Source organism: Chionomys nivalis, chromosome 2, assembly GCF_950005125.1.
Source record: "Chionomys nivalis chromosome 2, mChiNiv1.1, whole genome shotgun sequence".
NCBI lineage: Eukaryota > Metazoa > Chordata > Mammalia > Rodentia > Cricetidae > Chionomys > Chionomys nivalis.
Genome location: NC_080087.1, coordinates 54846453 through 54870945, shown reverse-complemented (window position 1 = coordinate 54870945; position 24493 = coordinate 54846453). Strand labels below are relative to the sequence as shown.

Sequence of the window (24493 nt, the reverse complement as noted above, 5' to 3'; positions counted from 1 at the left end):
GGCAATAAACAGGGGCATATAGGTATCTCTTCTGTGTGCTTTCTTTCTGGTTTACACCTAGAAGTGATGCTGGATACCCAGTAGTATAGTTTTAGTTTTTAAAGGGGCCATCATAACACTTTCCCCAGGGCTATGTCATTTACTGTCCTCCCAGCTGGGTATAAGGGCTCCTTACTCCTCTCATATTTGTTGGCATCTGATTGCCACCTAAACAACGGTGAGGTGGACTCTTAGTGCAGTTTGATTTACATTTCCCTGGTGCCAAAGACACTCAGACCTTTCACATGGTTGTCAGTCAGCCACTGGGATTTCAGCCACAGGCTCATTTACTGACTGGATTATGTGATCATCTGGTATCAGATTTCTCGACTCCTTTATGTATTTTGGATATTAATTCTGTTGGAGTTCCTTTCACTCTGTATTTTTTTATCTTTACTCATGATTCTTTAATTTGCTGACAGAAGCTTTTAAGTTTTATATAATCCCAATTGTTATTTGAGTTTTGAGTCCCACTCAGGAAATTGTTACCAGTATCAAAGTCCAGAAGTGTTTCTCTCATGTTTTTCTGTATCCGTGTTAAAGTTTTAGGCCTTTAATTCATTTTCAGATGATTTTAATTTTAATTTCAGGTGTATTAATTATTTTACGTTAATGAGTATTTTTTCTGAATGTCTATCTGAGTACAATGCTTGTAGCTTGGTGCCCAGAGAGCAGCGAGAGGGCATCAGATTCCCTGGAACTGGAGTTACAAGCAGTTGTAAACCACATATGGGGTGCTAGGCATCAAAACCATGTCCTCTGGAAGAACAGCTAGTGCTCTTAACCACCAGGATGTGTCTCTAGCCTTTCAGGTGATTTTTATGTAGAATGAAAGGCAGAGAGATCTAGTTTCAGTTTTCCTGACACTTTTTGTTAAAGCTGACTTTTCCCCCATGTATATTTTCGGTATTTTTTGCCAAGAATCAGATGGCTTAGATTCACACATTTATTTCTAGGTTCCTTATTCTATTCCATTGGTCTATATGCTAGTTATATATATCTAATATTATTCAATGAAGTTTTTGTTTCTTTGGCTTTGTAGTGTATTTTGAAATTAGGTATTGTGATGTCTCCCCTCCTCATTATTATTCTTTTTGCTTAGGATTGGCTTTTGCTATTTGGTATCATTTGTGTTTCTGTATGGCTTTTAGTTCTTTGTCTGTTTGGTTATTTTTTTTTTTCCAGTTTCGTGAAAGTTACTGGTCTTTATTAGGGACTGCATCAAACATGTAGCTCAATTTTGATATTATGTCATTTTAACAATATTAATTCTCATACATTGAAGTTTTCCTATCTTCTCATTTCTTCTGTTTTTTTTTTTCTTGAGTGTTTTTATAATTTTTCTTTTTTAGATAGGGTCCTCACAACTTAGCCCTGACTGGCCTAGAACTTGCTGTGTAAATTTAGCCTGAAATTTACAGAGATCTTCCTGCCTCTGCCTTCTAAGTGCTGGGATTAAGGTGTGGGGCATCATGTCCCACTTACTGTATTATAATTTTTACTGTCAAGGCCAAAGACAAGAAGTCTTTAGTTATATTTATTTCCAAGGTTCCACTCCACCCTCCACTGTGAATATGACTGCTTTCCTGATTTCTTAAAAAGACCATGATCAAATATGCAGAAATATTATTTGAAAAAAGATTTTTTTAAAACATGGGGAAACAAGCAAAAATTCAGCTCCAAAAATTTCTAAGAAAGGAATACACCAGGAACTTATTGGTAAATATTTTAACATCTAAATTGCTAAATAACATTTAGCATTATCTCTTAATTGGTAATAAGTACACCAGAATGAATTGGAGGGTTGGTGGGATCTACATCAAACATTGTTTCATAAGTGTAGTACACATCAACTCATTGCTAAGGAACTAGGAAAGAAGTTGGCTATATAACCTCTGAAATCTATTTTCTTTATTCAGTTAGGAAGCTTTCTTTAGTCTTTCTTGAGGAGAAAGCATACATAGAAGAAAGGAATTTTATTTTTAGTTTGTATGTCTTCTCTAAAAATGCAATCATTAAATTTATTAAAGTATCATCGTGTCTAAGATGGTAAAAATTAAATTTAAAATAATGTAGAAAACTTGCAGGATGTACACATTAAAGCAATTAAAACTTTTGCAGATAACATCTTTTAACCATCAAATTGCTAGGTATGTCTGCCAGATTATAGCAGGAGGTAGATGCTATAGGTGTACACTTACTTTCTTCAATATTTCATGAATTAAAATATGGCAATTAAAATATTTAAACCCAAATTCAACCAAAGGAAGATGATTTCTTTTCTTCAAAATGGTTTCTTAGAAGACTTGTTTTTGACTTTATGAGATAAAAGTCTTCAAGTTGTGTAACCTTATATGTCAACAATACCTAAACACTATTTGTTCTCTAAAGGTAAGCCACGGTTGATTCCTTTCATTTACAGGAGAGTATTACCTTAACGAAAGCTACTCCATTGGGAGACACTGTGATGTCATGCCTAATTTGGTAAAGTAAATCTGGAGGTACTCTGAGAGAGGTACAGCCAAATTTGAACTCCTCATACCTGTTAAGAAAGAAAATATTGAGCAGAGACCTTCTCAGATGACACAACAGAGCCTATAGACACATCTCTAACTTCATCACAACTCCATATCCAAACATGCAAACATGAGTTCATGTAACTAGTCATGCTTACTTGGTTCATTAACAAAATTCTTCATATATGCACAACTTACAGAAAAAGGCATTCCTTAAATAACAGTGTTTTACAAATTAAGAACTGAATATACACTAAAATACAAAATTTCAATTCAAAATATAATCATGTTATATCAAACTCCCTAAAGAAAATTTCAAGTATAATAATAAGTAATTCTAAATTTCCTTCTTAATAAAAGACAGGATTAACGACAACAGTTTCTACAAATATTTCCTATGAAAGATACTACCAGATTAGATCACAATACCTGGTCTCAAGTACACAAAATCAATAAGAAGATTCTGTATTTCTTATAGTCTAAGAAAAATATTCACTCCTTTGATAATTTAAAATGTTATTCTCATTGAATTTACATGAACTAACAAAATCTAAGAGTTAATTCCATCTTTTGAAAAATCACAGCCTTTTTCTAGGAGGAAGTGACAATTGGAATTAAATCATTACTTTCAAAGTATTGCACTGAAGGCTATATAAATAAAAATAATTCTCCTGAAGAATCAAACAGAAAGACGCAAGGCTGATCTGTCCCCACTAATGGCCCTGTTTACGTGTGTCATCCATTCACAAGACTGAATCAATCATAAGATCATGTCAATTAGGAAGACAACTGCAACAGCGGGTCAGCTGTGCTCTACCCAACTCCCTTATTCTTTCTTGTTTTTTGGATTTTTCGAGACAGGGTTTCTCCGTAGCTTTTGGTGCCTGTCCTGGAACTAGCTCTTGTAGACCAGGCTGGTCTCGAACTCACAGAGATCCCCCTGCCTCTGCCTCCCGAGTGCTGGGATTAAAGGCGTGCGCCACCACCGCCCGGCTAAACTCCCTTATTCTTAATGAAGTGTGAAGACAGTCTATAATCATAACACATATAAAGCACAAGAACATGACTGGAAAAATAAAAACAAAATCTTACTTTCCCAAATTCTCTATGTGGCCAAGGCAAGTGGAAAAACAATAGTTATATGCAATCACAATGGAAGGATATAGTGACTGGAAATCCAAAACAAGAACAGAGTTGCTATAGAAGCGAGACTCGGGTTCCATGATGAGGGGAACACACTGTGGGGCTCTCATCTGGGACCTCTGCTGAACACTAGGGGTCACAGGAATATAGTTCATTGGTTTAGCAAAACGCAACATCATCGATTCCACACGGTACTGCAAGGAGAAAAGAGTGTAAATATATGGTTACTTGAATATATGGTGATATTTTGAGGATGGTTTTCCCCTGCAGACTAATCATATGGTTTTCTACACTAAGTATTTTTTTAGTCAATTTTCAAGGTATCACTGAAATTGACTTACAGATTCTTTATTTTTATGTTAAAATTATCTATCAGGACTTGGAAGATTATAAACTTAGGAATATAAATATAAATGAGGTAGATTTTCTTTCCTGGCTTCCCCACTGATAAGAGGTATCTCTAATGATACTACAAGATTCAATTATTCAGGTACTGATACTAGATACAAAGTTTGTTTTTCTCTGTGTGGGTTTCTTTGTGTGGCTTTGGAGCCTATTCTGGTACTAGCTCTGTAGACCAGGCTGGCCTCAAACTCACAGGGTTCCTCCTGCCTCTGCCTCCTGAGTGCTCAGATTAGAGGTGTGCGCCCCCCCCCCCCCAGCTAGATACAATGTTTTAAAAACCTACTCAGGTCAAGAATAAGCATCTCATTTATGTAGTACTTTAAAGTGTACAAGAAAAATTTCTACCTGTGAACCTCTTGTTAATACATGTAAAAACTGAATGCCAAAAAGTCTGGCCATTTCACTGGTTTTTCCAATTAGGTCCAGCTGTTCTAACATCTGGAGATTTCCACGGACACGGCTAACATAATGATCAACCATTTTCCATCTGTCAAAAAAGAATCCATGCATGAATACAGATAAAGTGAGGTTACTAAAGGAGAGAGTGCAATATATAAAGTATGTTAAGGAGTTAAATGCCAGAGAACTTCAAGGAATAAAACTCAGTAATAATACGCAAAATTTAAAATAGTACTTATGATAAGGTATCATAAGGATAACAAGTTTCATATTTCACCTTGATTTTGCTAACCCAGGCCCAGTACTCTACTTAACTTGGCAAAAAGTTACCTATTCAGAATAATACCTAATTAGAGGTGGCAAGACATGCATTTAGAGCAGCACTATACCATACCTTAACAAACATAATTTTTACTGTTAAGTAGAATATAAATATTATTGACTGGTTTATGTATGATTCTTTTCTTGAATCAACACTCTATTACTGAACTACAACCTAACTGCTCTGTGAAGCTTTGACACAAGCCTCAGCCTTACTGTAGTTTACTTCTCTGAGGTTCCTCAAAATGAAATGGAAGATAAGCAGATACCTTATGGGAACTGGGTGGCTGGGGAAGTGGGGAAGAGCTGGAAGGATCTGGGGGAGGGGAAAACCATAAACAGAATATATTGTACTAAAAAAAACCCTGTTTTCTGTAAAAATTGTTTCCTCACATACATGAGAGTTGTTTTTTTTTAAAGCTGTATCTCTTCCATCTTTACCAGAATTTAACTTTATATTTAATGAGGCAAAATGCACTCATTTTTAAATACTGGTGACCTGCCTTTCTCCTTTTGAAGCCTAAGTCCTGACAAATTAGAAGCGCTTAGGAAACATCTGGAGTGGTATAGGCTATTCCCAAACACAGAAGAGCACCAGGTAGTGGTAAAGGGGCAGGACACTTCCCAGCACAGAACTTAAGCAAAGGAGCTCAGCAGCTAAGGAAGAAGCAGGAGAGTCTCTGCCTCTGGACACAGGCAGAAAACCTTTCTGGACCCAGAAACTGGTAGTTATACAAAATCAAGAATTTTCCCACTGTGGTAAGAACAGGAATGCTGAGGAATCTCATCCTAATGCCCCAGAAAAGAACTTCCAAAGACTAAGGCTGAACAGGAGGAATGAGTAATTCCTTCAAATCCACTCTACGTCTTATGCAGACTAACAGTGAGCTGAGTGTTGTTTTGTACAACTGTAATCCTAGCACTTGGGAGACTGAGGGGGGAGCATTCCAAGTTGGAGGTCTTCTTGGGTTATGTTAGAGTCCAAGGCTACCCTAGGCTATGTACAGATATTGTGTCTTTAAAAAGAAGAAAGAAATCAAATGAATTGGACAAATTAGGAATATCTGAATATCCTTCACAGAAACAATGAAAGTCAGAAGGAAAGGCAATCAAAATCTTTATAGCAGTTAAGAAACAGAAAACAAAGCAAAACTCAATCATAGAATGAGACAGTAAAATATCAGTCAGAAATATTTTCTCCTTTTTGTAGGTAAGCGCTGGGACAATTTATTTCCAGCAAACTTGCAGTAGATGAACTACCAAAGGAAACAGACAATGCCAGCAGACACTAACCAACCATGTGGCCTAGAAATCCGTCAACTACTGAAATGAATATGAGTTCACATAGACTTGCATACACAATCATTACATGATAGCTTTACTCATAGTGGCTACAGCCCACATTGGTGTCTATTAAGAGTTAAATGAAAAAAAAAAGAAAAGAAAAAAAAAAGAGTTAAATGAATAAACTGTTAGGCATTTCATATAACTATTACTGAATATTAAGAATGAATAACATGCAACATATTAAATCTCACAACAGTTACAACTTAAAAAGTATAGTTCAGTTTCTTCAAGGAAGTCCAACAAAAGCAAAAGATTACTAACATTTCCATTTCTATGATGTTCTACCTGTGCCCAAAACAATCAGCTAATAGAAATCTAATTAGTATTTAATATAAATCTAATTAGTATTATTGTGGATAGTTAGGGTTTGGGTAGACTGACTATAAATCTGTTTAAGTATTCCCTTGTAGATAGTTATCCTTCTTATCTGGGTACTACAGTGTGAGTCATAGAACAACACACTTTAAAAGTCTGCATTTTATTGTATATTAATATAAAGCTCAATAATAGTGACTCAATTCTATTTTTAAAATTAATATTTTATGTGTAGGAGTGCTTTGCTGGCATGTGTGACAGTGCACTATATGTGTGCCTGGTGCCTGCAGATGCCAGAAGTCACTCGACTCCCTAGATAGAACTGGAGTTACAGATAGTTGTGAGATGCCACGTGAGTGCTGGGAATCAAACCTGGCTTTGGAAGAGCAGCCAGTGCTTAAAACTGCAGAGCTGTCTCTCCAGCCCCTAAAACTGATTTAAAATAAATAAAAAGATACAGTTGCCTCTTGGGTGTGGTAAACATTACCTGTAGAGATCTGTCTTGTTATCAAACCAGTCTGACAGGACGCGGAAGGTAAAAAGGGGGAAACGCTGATGGAGAACGTGAAAGCTCACATTTTCAAAAGTGTAGTTAGTCAGAGCAACCTTAAAAAAAGTGTAAGGCATAATTATATTTATGTAGATCATTTGTTCTTTTTCTAAGTCAATCCCAGGTCATTAGGTTTTAAAAAGTCTTAATATCACTTAGAATTTTTCATAGATGACATGAAAGCCATTTGTAAAGATTATCTGTTACAAGCAATCTATACATAATTAATTCAAAATATGTATAGCTTACTGGGCATAAAATTTTTCCACATTAACAATCCAGAAGTATAAAACAGTGATCCAAACTGGTCTATTTTACTTAAAACTTGTCATCTTTGAAGCAATGGCATACTTCAGGACTCACATTCTCTGTCTCTCTTGCTGACTGACAAAGGTAAAAGGCAGTGGGATAAGGTAAAGACCCAACAAGTATAAACGAGGAAGGACTGCAAAGACACGACAACAGCAGATGAGGGTCGCCTGAGAGCAGCAGGTACAGCATGGACTACAGGTCAAGTTAGTGATCTGGGGAATAAATCTAAATGGCTTTCTTTGAATGCAGACAATGAGGGAAGTGATCATACTGGAGGGACCATATCGAGAAATTAGGACCAGAGACTAGAGTGCTACCATACAGACAAATTAGGTTTGTAAAGGAAGTTGAAAAATCTAAACGGTCAAATCTAACATATAACAGAAAAATCTAAACGGTCAAATCTAACATATAACACTGTTCTCTGTACTGCCAAACGACTTGATAAAATCTGAAAGCCTAGATGGAATTGATGATTTAGAAGAAGGTCTGTAAATGTTTTCAGTTTTCAGAGTAAGAGTCATATATTTCTTTAAGTAGCTAATATATATCTAATAAAAATTATTTAAGAGGCAGTGGGTTTATCATTAAGGACTCGAAGTTCCCCAGTGGGAATAGCAGAAATTTATATGTAGAGGAATCACACAAGCTACAAATTGCCAAGCACCATGAGAGAAACAAATAAAAGACACAAGGATTAAAAAGGAGCTTTTGTAACCATTCAAATTCCGAAAACATAATCTGAATGTCTCTAGTATGAAGTAAATACTCAAGGCTAGCTCAGGTCCAAAGTCTTGAGAGACGTATTACTACTATCACTCAGGATAAAAAGCGATGGGCTGGGGAGATGGTTCACTTGGTCAAGTGCTTCATGAGGATCTTAGTTCAATTCCCCAAACCCATGTAAAAAGGTCACTTGCGTTAGCACAGTTTGAAATCTGAGTACTGGGGCAGTGGTACATTCCAGACCTATGAGAGACCCTGTTTCAAAATACAAGGTGGATGGCTCCTCAGAAATGATACCCAAGGTTTACGTCTGGCTTCCACGAACATATGCATACCCAAATCCTTACACACCACATAACTGCACACAAAATAAAATTATCCTCAAGCAGATTCATATAATGCACAGTTTCAAGTTAGATTAAATGTGAGTACAACTTCAGACACAGGGCACAAAGAAGAATGAGGCTACATAATTTTTATAAAGAAGCCATTGCTTTTTCCAGTATGATTTGCATGTGACAATGCTCCAGCATGCTTGGAAAGTCAGTATTTAACATAAATCCCGGATAGCTACACACTCACTGAACAACAAGGGAAAGATAGAAAGCGTGTAATGAAAAAGTGGTTTCAAATAGCAGACAACATTGGAGAATGAATTTTCATCTAATCGCTTTAGCTGTTATTATTCAAAGTCCAAAATCTAAAAACAACCTATAGTATGAATTCTCATATTTCACATAGAAAAAACAAACAACTTCAAAGATGCAGATATCATCTAGTAAGCTCTACAAGCTCACTTTTATTGTATGTGAAGTAACTATTTCTACAAAGGATTGCAAATTAACGAAGAGCTTGGTGAAATTATTTAACCTAAAAGCCTATCCAAGGGGATGCCACTATTAGCTATTTCCAAATGGTTTCTCTCCAGTTTGGCCCGGTATTTAAATGTATTTATTATGAGTTTCCTTCCTAAGTCTAGACTAGATTTTCTTAAAATGATGAAATTATACAATATTAAACACAAATACCACAATATTTTATTACAGTTATAGACTTTACTTTCAAGGGTCGAGGCTAGCCATGGATTCCTGATGTATGTACAATGACTCTGATTTTCCTAGTTGTTAAGTTAGACAGAAATAGAAAAACAATAAAGTATTTTGCAACTTTAATTACATACAACAATAATAGGTCACAAATCATAGAGAATTTTTACTAATACTCTATAATGAGTAAACTGTTATACTGATCTAATCTTATTTCCAAATTTTAAATAAAATACCTCACCTCGTTTCTCATGATTCTCCAAAGGTTTAGCGTAATTCTGCCGACAATGTTGATCTCACTCATTGTATCTGATCCATAGTCATCTCTTTCCGCTGCAAATCTGTTTTCAGTCTTGTCATCTATAAAAAAGAATGAATATTGTATTAAGAGAAGCAGAAAATAAGCTTTCAGGTAAATTATGTCAAAGAAAATGAAAGCAACAAAAGTAAGAATTAAGACTAAAGGTAAAATTTGATTCAATCTATTTAATATTAGAACAATGGAATACTTATTATTTTAACAAAAACAATTTTTTAAATCACATAGGAAGTTTGTAAAATAAATATAAAGACACAAGCATTCTCTTTGTCTTTCTATATAGTATATACACTTGTCCCTTGGTATCTATAGAGAATGGTTCTTGGATATCTTGTAGGTAGTAAAACATGTAAAACACTCCTTAAATAAATGGCTTAGTATTTGTGTAAGACCTATGCATAGCTACATCCACACACATCACCATATTGTTTAGAATACCAAGTACAATGTAAATAGCTGTTTAGTGTGCATGCATTTTTGATCCAGCTGTCTGTGGCTGTGGTATCCCAGGATATTGAGACAACTATGTTTCTAGATATGAACATTCTCTTCAAAGGCAATTAGTTGGACTATTCTTTGCTCAGATTAGGATCGTGAAATCAGTCTGTGATCCTGAGGAAAATATGAACTTTATGCATATCCACGTAATGAAACTGTAGGGTGTTAGAGTGGAGAATTGTAGGGAAGCTGTAGCTCATACAGCGGGATAGTGAGAGTGGCATTGTGTGGTCAGAGATTTTTCTGAGTGTGAGGCTTAAGACACTGAACTGAGAATGAACATTTGCTCACCCACTGAATGACAAGCAAGGTGTCATTCCTGGACAGAAGCAACAGTGAAAAACAATTTCATAATGACTTTAGCTTACAATCTTATTTTTAATAAAATTTCTGTTTTTGAAAACTCCATACATGAAAAAAAAACAAAAACAAGTAGTATTCTATACAAGGATCACTTCACCTTGAAGGCCATGGACCCACACAACTCTCATTTCTTTCTTTATGCTAAAAAGATAATGTTCAAAAATTTCATTTTACTAAGTCAGCACAACACTTACACAGTGTTTACTGTCTTCAGGCTCCATTACAACCACCTTGAAAGTCCTTTAAGAACCTCTACTTTCGCCGGGCGGTGGTGGCGCACGCCTTTAATCCCAGCACTTGGGAGGCAGAGGTAGGCGGATCTCTGTGAGTTCGAGACCAGCCTGGTCTACAAGAGCTAGTTCCAGGACAGGCTCCAAAGCCACAGAGAAACCCTGTCTCGAAAAACCAAAAAAAAAAAAAAAAAAAAAAAAGAACCTTTACTTTCCAGAGGAGTAAATCAAGTATTGGATCTATTCAGTAATTTGCTTGACATTATATAGGTGAAAGGTGCATAGGCAGAATTTGAACCTGGGGAGTCTTTGCTCCACAACCTGTGCACTGGACCACTACTGTGTTACTTAACAAACCACACACCCTTTGTGTTTACTCTGTTGCTTAATTGTAAATGGGAGACTGCAACGTGGTGCAGCTCATGACACTTAATAAAGTTTTAGCAGTGATTCTGAGAAAGGATGTGAGCTCTCCTTCCTTCCCTTCCTCCTCCTCCTTTCCATTTTTTTCCTTCCTCCATACTTCCCTCCTTTCCTGTGGTGCTGGGGATCAAACTCAAAACCTTTAGACACTCTACTGCTGAGCTACACACCTAATGCAGGACATTAACTTCATCATTCTTTTGATCCTTATCTCTTACAATTAAATGTAATTAACAATGTACCTGAGGGCTGCCTCTCCTCAACACTTAGAAAACTGTCCCATAAAGCGGTGGGAGCCAAAACAAACTAAAAAAAAAATTGTAGTTATATAGGCAACTAATGACTGCTGAGAGAATTAGTCTCTTCCAGGGACGAGCACCCTAATTAGTTATCCAATACCAAGGAGTCAGCCTTGAAATCATGTACATATAAAGGAACACTAAATTAATGCAGTAGGCTGTATTCATATATTGATGTGTTTATATATTACATAATAATGTATATAATAATAATAATAAAGGAAAAGAGGTCACCTATTTGAGGTGATGTGGGGGGTGAAGGTGTTAAAGAAAGGGGACAAAAAGGAACTAGAGTGAAGAAAGAGAAGGGGGAATAATGTGATTAGACTTTAATTAAAATTAAAAATTAAAATTAAAAGAACATTAAAAAGAAAAAACTAAAAAGAAAAAATAAAATGACTATGGATAATAAGACATTTTTAGTTATAGAAAAAAATGTTTTACAGCTGGACATTGTGGTTCATGCCTTTAATCCCAGCACTCTGGAGGCAGAGGCAGGCAGATCTCTTGTGAGTTCAAGGCCAGTCTGTTCTATAGATTACATTCCAGGACAACCAAGGTTAAACAGAGAAGCTGTCTCAAAAAGAAAAAAAAAAAAAGAAAGAAAAGAAACAATAACAAAAAGACTTACAAATTACAATTCATTTTATTATAAAAATTATTTCTCCCTCTCTCTAAACAGCACCAAAACCTTAGTGAATTACAATCAAAATTCATACTACTTTTTAGACTTATACGCTAATAAAAATCAAAAGCCAATTACTTAACTATTAATCTTAACTATTACTGCTCTTTGGCCCTTCCTCTCCTTTCCTACCAATTTAATGGGCAAAACAGTAAAAACAGAAAAATAACAATAACATTACAGTTTATGAAGCTGAGGAAATATGAAGCAGCTTCACAACGATCGTGGAGACTATGGGAAACATAGTATAATATGGGAAAACAGTTCTAGGATACTGGATGAAGAAAGTACATTAAAGAGCCGGGCGGTGGTGGCGCACGCCTTTAATCCCAGCACTCGGGAGGCAGAGGCAGGCGGATCTCTGTGAGTTCGAGACCAGCCTGGTCTACAAGAGTTAGTTCCAGGAGAGGCTCCAAAACCACAGAGAAACCCTGTTTCGAAAAACCAAAAAATAAATAAATAAATAAATAAATAAATAAATAAATAAATAAATAAAAAGAAAGTACATTAAAGATGAAACAACCGTATAATGCTATAAAAAGATTTATATATGAAAACATAATTAAAAGTAGGAAAATCCCCAACTCATAAAACAGCATATATAACAGTGAGAATGTAGACTTTTTCCAATCTGTCTTGTATGGAGTTATATCTAGAACTTACCACAATTTAGTATAAAAATGGAGCTAGAATAACAGTACTTCCTTTAACATTTTCTCCTTATTTACAATTTCTCTGTAATTGTAACAAAACATTTGCAACTCTACGTACCTGGCACTCGAGAGATCATCTGACATAAGTCGACACTTAGAGCAGCAGCCCTCTGTAAGAGGTAGCCCCAGGAATGCATCTGAATCTCATATCCTAGGAGAATATCAGGGTCATACCTAAAGAAGGAGGTGGATCAAAGTGCATACATTACAGCATTTGGACCTTTTCCCAGAAGAAGCATTTTTTCATGGTGTAGGGAACAAAAAATCAACATATGTACTCCACACTGGCCACTGTACAGGGGAAGGACGTGTAGTGGTGCCTGTAGAGCACTCCTACAGAATGACTTAGAATACGTGACTATAGGAGTTATTTTATTTTCTAAAATGAGTTTAATCTTACTAAGACTGCACTTGTTCTGTATTTCTTGGGAAAGGGGTTGATGAAATTTAGGGTGGGAGATATTGTAATTTTAAATTAAAATGATTTTGTTTAAAATAACTTCATGGCCGGGCGGTGGTGGCGCACGCCTTTAATCCCAGCACTTGGGAGGCAGAGGCAGGCGGATCTCTGTGAGTTCGAGACCAGCCTGGTCTACAGAGCTAGTTCCAGGACAGGCTCCAAAGCCACAGAGAAACCCTGTCTCGAAAAACCAAAAAAAAAAAAAAAACAACAACAACAACAAAAAAATAACTTCATAAACTCTCAAAAAATTTTACTTTCAACAAAAATACATTATTAAAATAAAAAAGAATTAAAAAAACAATTCAAAATACTACTGAAATGGTAGTTAGTTCCCAAGGTAGAAACTTATTTAAGTGAATAATACAACTGAACTTTTGTACAAATTCCTATTACTTCAGAACCATAGCAAAACCATCTTAAAATACAACTAAGAAGCTAGAAGCAAGTATTTTTCTTTATTCCCTTAATTGTAAGAAACAGAAGATTGCTTTTCCTATTCTTATTTGATGGGCACAGGAATGATGACAGGAGACTGAAGGCTGAGAGCCTCTCTAAGGATAATTATACACTTCCAAGGGTCCTGGAAACGATTCTTGTCCTCTTTTATATCTTATGTCATCTGCAGGAAATGACTGAAGAAGAAAAACCAGGAAAAAAAATCAGAAAATACAAGATAATACCTCTTTATTATATTTGTAATTTCTTGAAAGAGCGCCTTCTCATCAGCAGCATAGGTAACTTCTAATCCTGTAATTCCAGATCTGATAAGTAGTGGGGTCTGATATCTGATATCTAAGGAATAAAATATTATATATAACATGACATCATGTACTATTAAAGTAACATTAATCTTTACTTTTAAGTAAAAGAATACGAAAACTGAACCCCACAAGTAAAACTATAGTTCAACTACTTGAAGATTTTCTTTAATGGTTTTTCTAACGTAACATGTAACTTAAATTCAAGTTTCACATTTTCAGTTATTCTACTAAAGTCTTAATTTATAAAATTACTTGCAAAGACAATTACTTTGTTTCTATGCTTAATTTTCCTAATGGGAATACCTTTGCTTAGTAGAAAATATTTTAATCACTAGTGTGCTAGATAATGGGTAACAACTCTTCAAGAAAAAAAAATTTTTTGAATGTGTCTTTGCTTGCCTATTTCCATATGTAAAGTCATCCCAACACCGTTAATCTCAAATGACCAACACTGGCTATCATGAAGAAGTCATAAAAATTCAATGATTATCTTGTTAGCCGATGTTAGACAATCATCAGATTCTTAACGGCTTTCTTTTATACTCAATCTTCCTCAGTGTACTCAAATAATTTATAAGGGTTACCTTTACAACTTTGGAGAAATACATGCATTTCCTAAAATGCTTATATGGTATATGAAGAACCTCTGAATCAAACATATCTTTATTTAGGAAGATACATGAACAGTTAGAAAATATATCTTACAAACTATTAGAATAGTTAACAATGTCTAAAGTTTGTATTAGCAGCAATCTGGAAAACAATGAAGATTGTTTACCCAAGCTAATTATACATGATTATTTGGATTTGTTGTGAATAATTAGTAGTTTATAAACTATGTGCTAATTAGAAATTTTACTAAGATCTTTGTGTCACTTGGCTTCTAACTTCCCTCCCCTGTGGTACTGAGGGCAGAATCTGGAGACCTCACACTCTGATCCGTGTTCTATTCCATGTCTATTCTACTTGTGGTTTTAATAATCAAACTAAGAATCAGCAGTCTAGGAAAAAGGGTTTTTGTTTATTTGTTTGTTTGCTTTTTTGAGTTTTGTTTTTTGAGACAGGGTTTCTCTGTGTAGCTTTGTAGTCTGTCCTGGAACTCCCTCTGTAGACCAGGCTTGCCTCCAACTAAGAAATGCCTGACTCTGCCTCCCGAGTAATGGGATTAAAGGTGTGTGCTACACTGCCCAGCTAGGAAAAAGTTATGTACAGCTTCATACCCCAACCTCAGTCAACATTAGAGAGGAGTCTTCCTGATTGCTGTGGTTCTTCAAGAAGAAATTCTGTTAAGAATGACTGATGGAGGAAGGTCATTGGTTAATTAATAAAGAAACTGCTTGGCCTCATAGGTTAGAACATAGGTGGGTGGAGTAAACAGAACAGAATGCTGGGAGGAAGAGGAAGTGAGGTAAGATGCCAGGCCACTGCTCTCCAGGGCAGACGCGATGAAGCAGACGCGATGAAGCTCCAACCCAGGATGGACGTAGGCTAGAATCTTCCCGGTAAGCACACCATGGGGTGCTACACAGATTATTAGAAATGGGCTAAATTAATACGTGAGAATTAGCCAAGAAGAGGCTAGATATAATGGGCCAAGCAGTGTTTAAAAGAATACAATTTGTGTGTTGTTATTCCGGGGCATAAGCTAGCCAGGTGGCTGGGAGCTGGGTGACAGGAACACAGCCCGCAGCTCCTACAACAAATGACTGACATTATTACCGGGCGGTGGTAATAATCCTAGCACTTGGGAGGCAGAGGCAGGCGGATCTCTGTGAGTTTGGGCCAGCCTGGTCTACAAGAGCTAGTTCCAGGACAGGAACCAAAAGCTACAGAGAAACCCTGTCCTGAAAAAAACCAAAACAAACAAACAAACAAACAAATAAATAAATAAAAAGGGTGGTTGGCACATGCCTGTGATTCTAGCACTTAGGAAGTAGAGGCTGGAACATCAAAGCTCAAAGTCAGCCTCAACTACACAGCTAGTACAAGGCAATCTGAGCTACGTGAGATCCTGTCCAATCCCCACCACCTCTACACACACACACACACACAAATTCACTGGGCAAGCACATCCTTACTAAAAATAAACAATACCTTGATGGGTGACTGTCTTGTCTTTATCAATCACTATCACACCTGTGAGTTCTGTTTTCTCTGTGTCTGGGAGAGGAGTGTCAGATGAGATGCAGTAGAACAGAGCACAGATTGGGTCAAACTCGGGATCTGGTTGTAAGTCTCTTCTAGTTCGAGCATGCAACTCCACACTGATTAAGGTAAGATTCTGTATCTACAAAAGGAAATGAAAAATTACACTTAAAGTGTTTCACAGCATGCATGTTCAAAGAAGTTCTTTTTACTAAGACTTTGAGAAGACAAGTAAGTAAAAATATAGATATGCACATAAAAGACAAAGTCACAACCAGGAGGTGGTGGCACCCACCTTTAATCATAGCACTTGGCAGGCAGAGACAGGAGAATCTCTGAGTTTGAGGCCAACCCGGTCTACAGAGCAAGTTCCAGAACAGCCAGGACTACACAGAGATATTCTGTCTTCAAAAATTAAACAAAATAAAGGCAAAGTCACAATTTAATAGTTCATAAATTTATGAAACTTAAGACTTTTGCTTCCAAAATTAGATTAATTCGTGTTCTTATTTCAGGAAATGCTTCAGCTGTTACTTCTCAATGGCCATACTTAAAAAAGTATTTGTTTAGAATACATGCAGTGCTTCTTAATTTCTGTTTGAGAAAAGAATTAGTTCAGCAGCTTATCCACATTCAAACCAGTCTGTCACTTCACAGTTCACTGCATTAGAATACTATCTTTAGTTTAAACTGAAAACAGAAATCATCTTTTAGTTTAAAGTTCAGATTTACTAACCTGCTACTATTTAAGGATTGTTTAAATTTAGATATTTTTGCACATATGCGTCAATTTTTCAAGTTTTAGTTTTACCTTTAAAAAATTAAAAGAACTTTTATGGAATCAACCACACAAGCTGGTATGGGACAATTCTGTATTCTGTCAATTATGTTTTAAATAAACGTTGATTGGCCAGTAGCCAGGCAGGAAATATAGGTGGGACAACCAGACAGGAAGTAGAGGCGGGCCGATGGGAACAGGAAAATTCTGGGAAGAAGGAAGCTCTCTCCTCAGTTCTGCCCAGAAATGGAAAAATAAAGATGTGACCTGCCCTGCTGAAAAAGGTACCAAGCCATGTGGCTAACACAGAGAAGAATAATGGGTTAATATAAGTTATAAGAGTTAATAAGGAGCCTGAGCTAATGGGCCAATCACTTTATAACTAATTCAGACTCTCTGTGTGATTTCTTTGGGACCTAAACAGCTGTGGGAACTGGGCAGGACAAAAACCCCAACAAGCAGGTACTCCTGTTACAACAAGCCTTTTCATTTGACCAATGTTCATACTCTTACTAACATGCAACACACATTAAACATATTCACTATACTTTGTTAATAAAAACCTCTCAATTGTAATTTTTTTTTTTTTGGTCAGCATTCTTGGTATATTGTAAGTACTGGGAAACACTAGGTACTCTTTTTTTTTTAATTGAAAAAAAAAAATTTTTTTTCGCCTCCTCCCAGCCTCCCATTTCCCTCCTCGTCCTTCCACTCCTCTCCCCCTCCCCCACTCCTTTTCCCCTCCCTCTCCAGTCCGAAGAGCAGTCAGGGTTCCCTGCACTGTGGAAAATCCAAGGTCCTCCCCCGTCCATCTAGGTTTAGGAAGGTGAGCATCCAAACTGGCTAGGCTCCCACAAAGCCAGAACATGAAGTAGGATCAAAACCCAGTGCCATTGTCCTTGGCTTCTCATCAGCCCTCATTGTCCACTGTGTTTGGAGAGTCTGTTTTTTTCCCCATGCTTTTTCAGTTCCAGTCCAGCTGGCCTTGCAAAAAATTGGGATCTTGGGGGTGGGGTGGGATAGGAGTAAGGGGAGATGGGGAGAGAAAAGTGAGAAGAGGAGGATGGGGGAAACTTGGGGAATTGGGATGGTTGGGATAAAGAAAGGATGGATATGGGAGCAGGGAAGCATATATCTTAATTAAGGGAGCCATCTTAGGGTTGGCAAGAGACTTGAACCTAGAGGGGCTCCCAGGTGCCCAGGGGGATGTCCCCAGTTAGTTCCTTGGGCAGCTGAGGATAGGGAACCTGATATGGCCCTATGCTATAGCCATACTGATGAATATCTTGCATATCACCATAAAACCTTCTTCTGGCGATGGATGGAGATAGAGACAGAGACCCACATTGGAGCATCGGAATGAGCTCCCAAGGTCCAAATGAGGAGCAGAAGGAGGGAGAACATGAGCAAGGAAGTCAGGACCGTGAGGGGTGCACCCACACACTGAGACAGAGGGACTGATCTATTGAAAGCTCACCAAGGTCAATTGTAATTTTTGTTTTTTTTTTTTTTTTTTAACTGAAACAGAGATAGGCCCAGTAGAACACACATGTAATCCTAATCACTCAGGAGGCTGTAATAGAAGATGGCTTCAGCCCACAAACTCAAATCTAGCCTGGGAAAAAGAGATATTTTGCCTAAAAAAAAAAAAAAGTAAAAATAAAAATAAAGTAAATCAACATAATAGTACAGGAAACAAAATTTGGCCTGGATTCATAATTACATGCTATCCACTACCATATATCATATACATACAGCTGGCACTGGAAAATAAGACTATTCATAGTGTCTTCATAATTATTCAGATCACATAAATTAGCAACAGATTTGCAGTTATAATCCATGCAAGCCAATGAAGAATGTAAGTGCCATGACTTCCATTAGTAACAGTAATAGAATCTGGCAAATTCTATTTTTGGCACAAAATCTTTTTGGAGGACAATTTAGAAATATCTATCTATCAAAACTTAAAATTTAAAATGCACATATCTTTAGCCAAGCAATTCTACTCCTGAGAAATTATGTTATAAACTCATTCATTAAATCAAAATATACGTAGAAGGAAGTTCACTTGAGACTTTAAGAGCAAAAGGAGTAAGAAAAAAACCTCAATGTTTAGATGGAAGATTAGTAACCAGCTAAATGCCATAAAGGTCATGTAATGACCGAATAGTCAGTAACTTTTAACATTTTTCAAAATAAAGAGCCTGATATCTATGTTTTAATACGGAAACATCAGTATAATATATTGTAGTGAAATTTCATTTGTATTTTAATAAATAAAGCTTGCCTGAAGATCAGAACACGAAACAGCCACACTAGTCAGCCATACAGGCCAGGTGGCGGTGGCACACACTGCAGGATGAGACAGGAACTGCTGTCAGTCTGAAGATTTCATAGAGGTAAGACTGCTCTAGTGGCTTGGCTACTTTGCTTTTCTGATCTTCAGGTTGAACCCCAATATCTGTTTCTGGGTTTTATTATTCGTGCTACAACATATTGATAAATGGAACCACGGAATGTAGTATGCCTTTATATATGTAAAAACGCAAGCATGTGCACAGAAAATTTCTAGAGGCATGAGAATGTATAAATACGTAGGACTTTTGCAAAAGGAAACTGCTGGTCTGGGGTAGGAGGGAGGCTTATTTTACCTTGTCTACCTTTTTGTCCTGATTAATATTTAACATATACATGTAGTATATGTATTTGTTAATATGGTTACTATTATATTCTTTTAAATATATGCAAAACATTAATTATGTGTGTAGGAAGTTGATGCTGGGTATCCTTCTCTGTTTCATTCCATCTTCTCTTTTTGAGACAGCCTCTCCTGCTAATTTTGAGCTAACTTGTTTACTAGCTGGCTGGCCAGAGAGCCCCAGGGATTCTCCTCTCCTGACCCCACCCCCAGTCTGGGGACACTACACCACACACACTGCCACACCTGGCTTTATATGTGGGTGCTGGGCATCTGAACCAGCGAGCATTTAAGGACTGAGCCATCTTCCAAGCATTCCCATGCCCCAGAAATTTTTACTTGGAAATGTATACCATTCAAGATTTTATTGTTTATAACTAGCACATAATAACCTAGCAAACACAAAAACTTTAAAGTGGAAAACCTTTCTCCTAAAGCCATGCAGACAAAACAGCCAACTGAATTAGAAGAACGAACATGTATAATGGGTACAGAGAAGACTTGCGAGGACAATTTTAGGTCAGAAGACCCTTAAAGAGTGATTTCACATTTACACTTAGCCTTTCTATCTGAGAGTTAAAATGCACTGCTGCTCTTAAGAGTTCCTGAGGGTGTGGTTTAAAGCGGCGTAAAGAGTGAGCTACATGGGTGAGAGAGAGGAAGGTGAGGAAGTGGAACAGGAGTCCTTGTGTTCTGTACTGAGTAAAGCAGAAAGAAGATAATGGAATACAATGGGCGAAGCTCCCTAGAGCAAGCATTCTTTAGAGTTCATCTGCTGTTCTGACCACTGCACAGGTATTAAAATTCTGACCTGAGAGAAGAAAGGTCTATTAACAATCAACTCAACATCATGGACTGATTTTAACTTCAAGATGTTAAATACATATAAATAAAATTAAGTTGTTCAAATAAAAAAAGAATAACCAAAGGTAATCAGTTTTTCTGGAGTCTAAAAGGACGACTCAGTGGTTAAGAGAGCTTGTTGCACAATGATGAGGACCAGAGTTCAGACCCCAGCAAACACATAACATCTCAGGCATCTTGCAACTTCAGCTTCATTTGATATGATGTCCTTTTTCTGGCCTCCATGGGCATCTCCACACAAACGTGCGTGCGTGCACACACACCCCAGTATACATGTATGTATGTATGTGTGTGTATATGAATATTTAAAAAACAAGTCTTTTGCTAAGTACTATCAATTTTGCTTTAATATTTTTCTTATTTTTATTTACTAAATAAAAAATACTTATTTGTGTATGTGTGCATACATATGCCCTAGTACGTGTGTGGAGATAAGAGGACAACTTATGGGAGTTGGTTTCCTCCTCCTCCCATGTGATTTCCAAGGATTGAACTCAGATTGTCAGGGTTGGTGGCAAGTGCCTTTACTAGGTAAACCATATTGCCAACCCAATAATTATAGTTTTAAAAAACAATTCCTTTAATTTTTAACTGTGGGCATGCATTTGCTATGTATTCCTAAATTTATCTCTTGAGATTTGGGCTCTTGGTGCCTGGCATGGTGGGATCTTGCTCCCTCTATTGGCCTTCTTGGGCAACAGACATACACAGTGCACTTAGATAACATGTAGGAAAATTGCTCATGAAATATAAATATATAAATGTTTATTATATATATATATATATATAAAACAACAAAATACGAACAAACACTGATTTCAATCTTGCTATCACTTTAACAAATGCTTTGAGTTTCCGGTCCATTAATTTACATTGACATTATTTTTGTTGTTTTTGCTTTTTAAGACAGAGTTTCTCTCTGTGTACTCCTGGCTTCCTGAACTCGCTTTGTAGACCAGGCCAGCCTTGAACTCACAGACACCTGCCTCTGCCTCCCAAGTGCTAGAATTAAAGGTGTTAACCACCATCGACTGGCTTTCCTAATTTTACTTGCATAAACGAAATTTTAGGTATTAATTCTGTGAAGGTTGTGAAACAATAATTAGTCTCGGCATCTGGTCAATATTTAAACTTTTTTTTTCTATTTTACACATATATAATAGAATAACAAAATGAAGATTAATGAAGAAATTTGAACATACCCTTTTCTGGTTAAAAAATTTCCCATACTCATCCTATGGACAAATCCTGATAGTTAAGCACAATGTACACAATCTTATAAGTTGTAGTTTTTACCTCATGTAAAGCTTTTGCCTCTTGCAAGTTTTGTATGCTGACTTTGAAACCATAGGTATTGTTTAAAGATGGTCCGTCAATCTGAGAAGTTTCTTTCTTTGGAGTATTTACTGCTGCAAACTGATTCTATTAAGAAAAGACACAGCCAGAAACAAACATAAACAGCCATTTAAGAAAAAAGTTTTGTTAACATTCCTTTTACTTTAGTAACTGTAAAAATGTGATCAGTCTATAAACAGACCATGTGTTGACATTTGATTTTACAAACTCTGAATATGGAAAGCAGCAGTCGGGTAGAGCTCACACTTCTACTCCATAGATATTTATCTTGACTTTTCTTGAAACAGAAGTAGCTAATATGGAAGTGGTTTCTATCATTTATTTCCAAAGGCAATGTCTTATGCATTTCTTTCACATAACCTTATACTTATCAATTAAGTACTATCATATCTCTAGTAGTTGAATAAGGACATTTCTATTTCTCAACTTCAATAGTAGATAATGTTGCTTTCTTTGTAATTCAGTGAAAGAAATTAAAAAAATTAAGTTATATTTGGAAAAAATAAACCAACAAAAAGGATATATTTCTGGTGGGATCAAAATCACTTACTTGAGCTCTGCTGTGACTGGACTGTTCTGATACTGCCAGTTATCAGTTAATGTATGTGTATCCTCATAATCCACAATTTGGCTATCATATTCACTTTCTCTGTAATATTTGTATTTACACATAAGAATATTTTAGATCCCAACAATAAAAAAACCAAAGAAAAATGTAATTTCTTGTTGTCTCAAAGATATGCAAATAACAATGCAAAAAATGAAACAATTAAGTTCAGACACAGTTATGAGTTATCTGAGGTCTAAAATGAAGACTTGGTCTTGCACTGACCTACAGATGTTTGGTATAGTTACCTTCACTTGTGTTGTCAGGAGAACTCTCCTGAGACTTTCAGTATCATTCCCTTTCTTATTACACAACTTCTGGGTTTTTGGTTCTGTAGAGAGAAATTTCATTTTTATCTTGTACATCTGCTTCTGTTTTTTAAAACAAATTTTGTGGTTTCAAGCACTTAAATATCATGTGTATCATTCTATACTCCAATTTCATAATTTAAAAATAAAATTAAAATCTTAAATCTCCACAAAATACTTGAAAATTTTGCATTTTATATATGCACACTGGGGTTTTACTATGGAGTTTCATATCTTAGTCATTACCATTGGGAATAATTTACTCATCAAATAGTTATGATGAGGAGGAGAGACATCAAGTTTCTTCTGTGCTCTAGAAAGAATCATAAATTCATCATACATAAATGAAGGTGAAATTACAAAGTCCTATATAGACCACCTTCTAAGACCTTTCAGTAGATATCTGTGGTTAGTACTAAATCCAACATATACCATGATTTTTGCTAAACTTACTTACCTATCCCCCATAACAGCATTTAATTTATAAGTTAGTCAAAGTAAGCTTAAAAATACCCAGTAATAAAATAGAATGACAATAATATACTCTAATAATTTACATGAATGTGATACTTTCCCCCTTTTCATAAGGAAAGTATCTTCCTGCTTCTCTTTGGCACCTATAAATCATCAGCATCATTACTTCTGTGCTTCAGGTTCATGAAGTAAAATAACAAAAGTGTTCTAATCCACAACTGCTGACTGGATCACTAACAAAGGAGTAACGGGTAGAATGCTATACTAGATAATGAGATGGTTCATATCCTGGGAGAAAAAGGAGAAAGAGTCAAGATACTCAAACAGGACACCATTTCAAACTCAGGGTTCATTTACTTACAGAGTTTTATAATTAGTATTTTTGAACTGCAATTGTCTGTGTGTGACAGAAACTGCTAAAAGCCAAATCCTGAATGTGGGAGGAAGTAATTGGGCATTTGTATCTAGTTAACACTTGGTGTCTTTGAACTGAAGTATGCATAGCAGGAATACATAAATGGTTTCTCCTGACTGTCATGCAGTAAGAGTATAAGAAGGCCAGTAGAGGCTCAGGCAAGAGATGATAATGAGCCAGCATAAGGCTGTGGTAGCAGAGATAAAATGAAGTAGAAAATTTTGAGTTACTTAGGAAGTGAGTGAAAGAACACTGTAATGGATGGAACAGGGTGCTGACCAAGGGAATCAGACGATGTGACATATGCACTGTGCCTAACTTTGTTGGATGAGACAATGACATTATTCACAGAGAGAGAATGGAAAGATTTGATGGGTCTGAAAATGGCTCACGCAGCACATGAATCTGAGTGTGTCGGTAGGTGGTCGTGCATGCTGGCATTGAGATCATGATTTAAGGGTTAAAAAAAATCAAAATCTTGTAGTCCTTTGAATATTCCATCGGAATGCCATATAGTCAGGTAGGATAGTATTCTACAGCCTAAAGTAGAATTCCCAACTGGAAATACAAATTTGTGAATTATCAGTATTAACCCTGTGGTCAGGAATTTGACCATTTAGGAGAAAAACCAAAGGAAAGCTGAAGACTTAATAAATTGCAACACTTAGATGACAACTAAGAATAGTAAGATATATTTAAAAGAAAATCAAGTAGAAAGAAATAAAAATGAAGACAAGAGGAACTCCAGAAACTAAGTTGTGGGCAACAGGCCATGATTGCTTAGAAGGCACGATTAAAAACTAAAATGCATCTATTGGCTTTAGTTACAAGTAAGTTTTGAGAAACTTTTTTCCCCCTGTTTTTCCAGACAGGGTTCCAGGCTGGCCTCAAATTCACAGAGATCCATCTGCCTCTGTCTCCAGAGTGCTGGGATTAAAGGCATGTGTCATCACCCCCGGTAAAAAACCTTTT

At 36.4% G+C, this 24493-nt stretch overlaps 1 protein-coding gene across 5 annotated transcripts in view; it reads right to left on the bottom strand.

Moving 5' to 3' along the window:
* Nucleotides 1–24493, bottom strand: part of Rev3l (REV3 like, DNA directed polymerase zeta catalytic subunit) — a 136580-nt gene that overhangs the window by 23537 nt on the left and 88550 nt on the right. For all 5 annotated transcript variants that reach the window (XM_057762652.1, XM_057762653.1, XM_057762656.1 and 2 more), the window contains 10 exons: nt 22573–22655; nt 21658–21783; nt 15968–16160; nt 13793–13904; nt 12708–12823; nt 9361–9479; nt 6973–7091; nt 4449–4590; nt 3648–3892; nt 2473–2581 (listed from right to left, as the gene is read on the bottom strand). In XM_057762652.1, the coding sequence (XP_057618635.1) occupies nt 2473–2581; nt 3648–3892; nt 4449–4590; nt 6973–7091; nt 9361–9479; nt 12708–12823; nt 13793–13904; nt 15968–16160; nt 21658–21783; nt 22573–22655 (1364 nt within the window). The remainder of the gene's footprint in view (nt 1–2472; nt 2582–3647; nt 3893–4448; nt 4591–6972; nt 7092–9360; nt 9480–12707; nt 12824–13792; nt 13905–15967; nt 16161–21657; nt 21784–22572; nt 22656–24493) is intronic.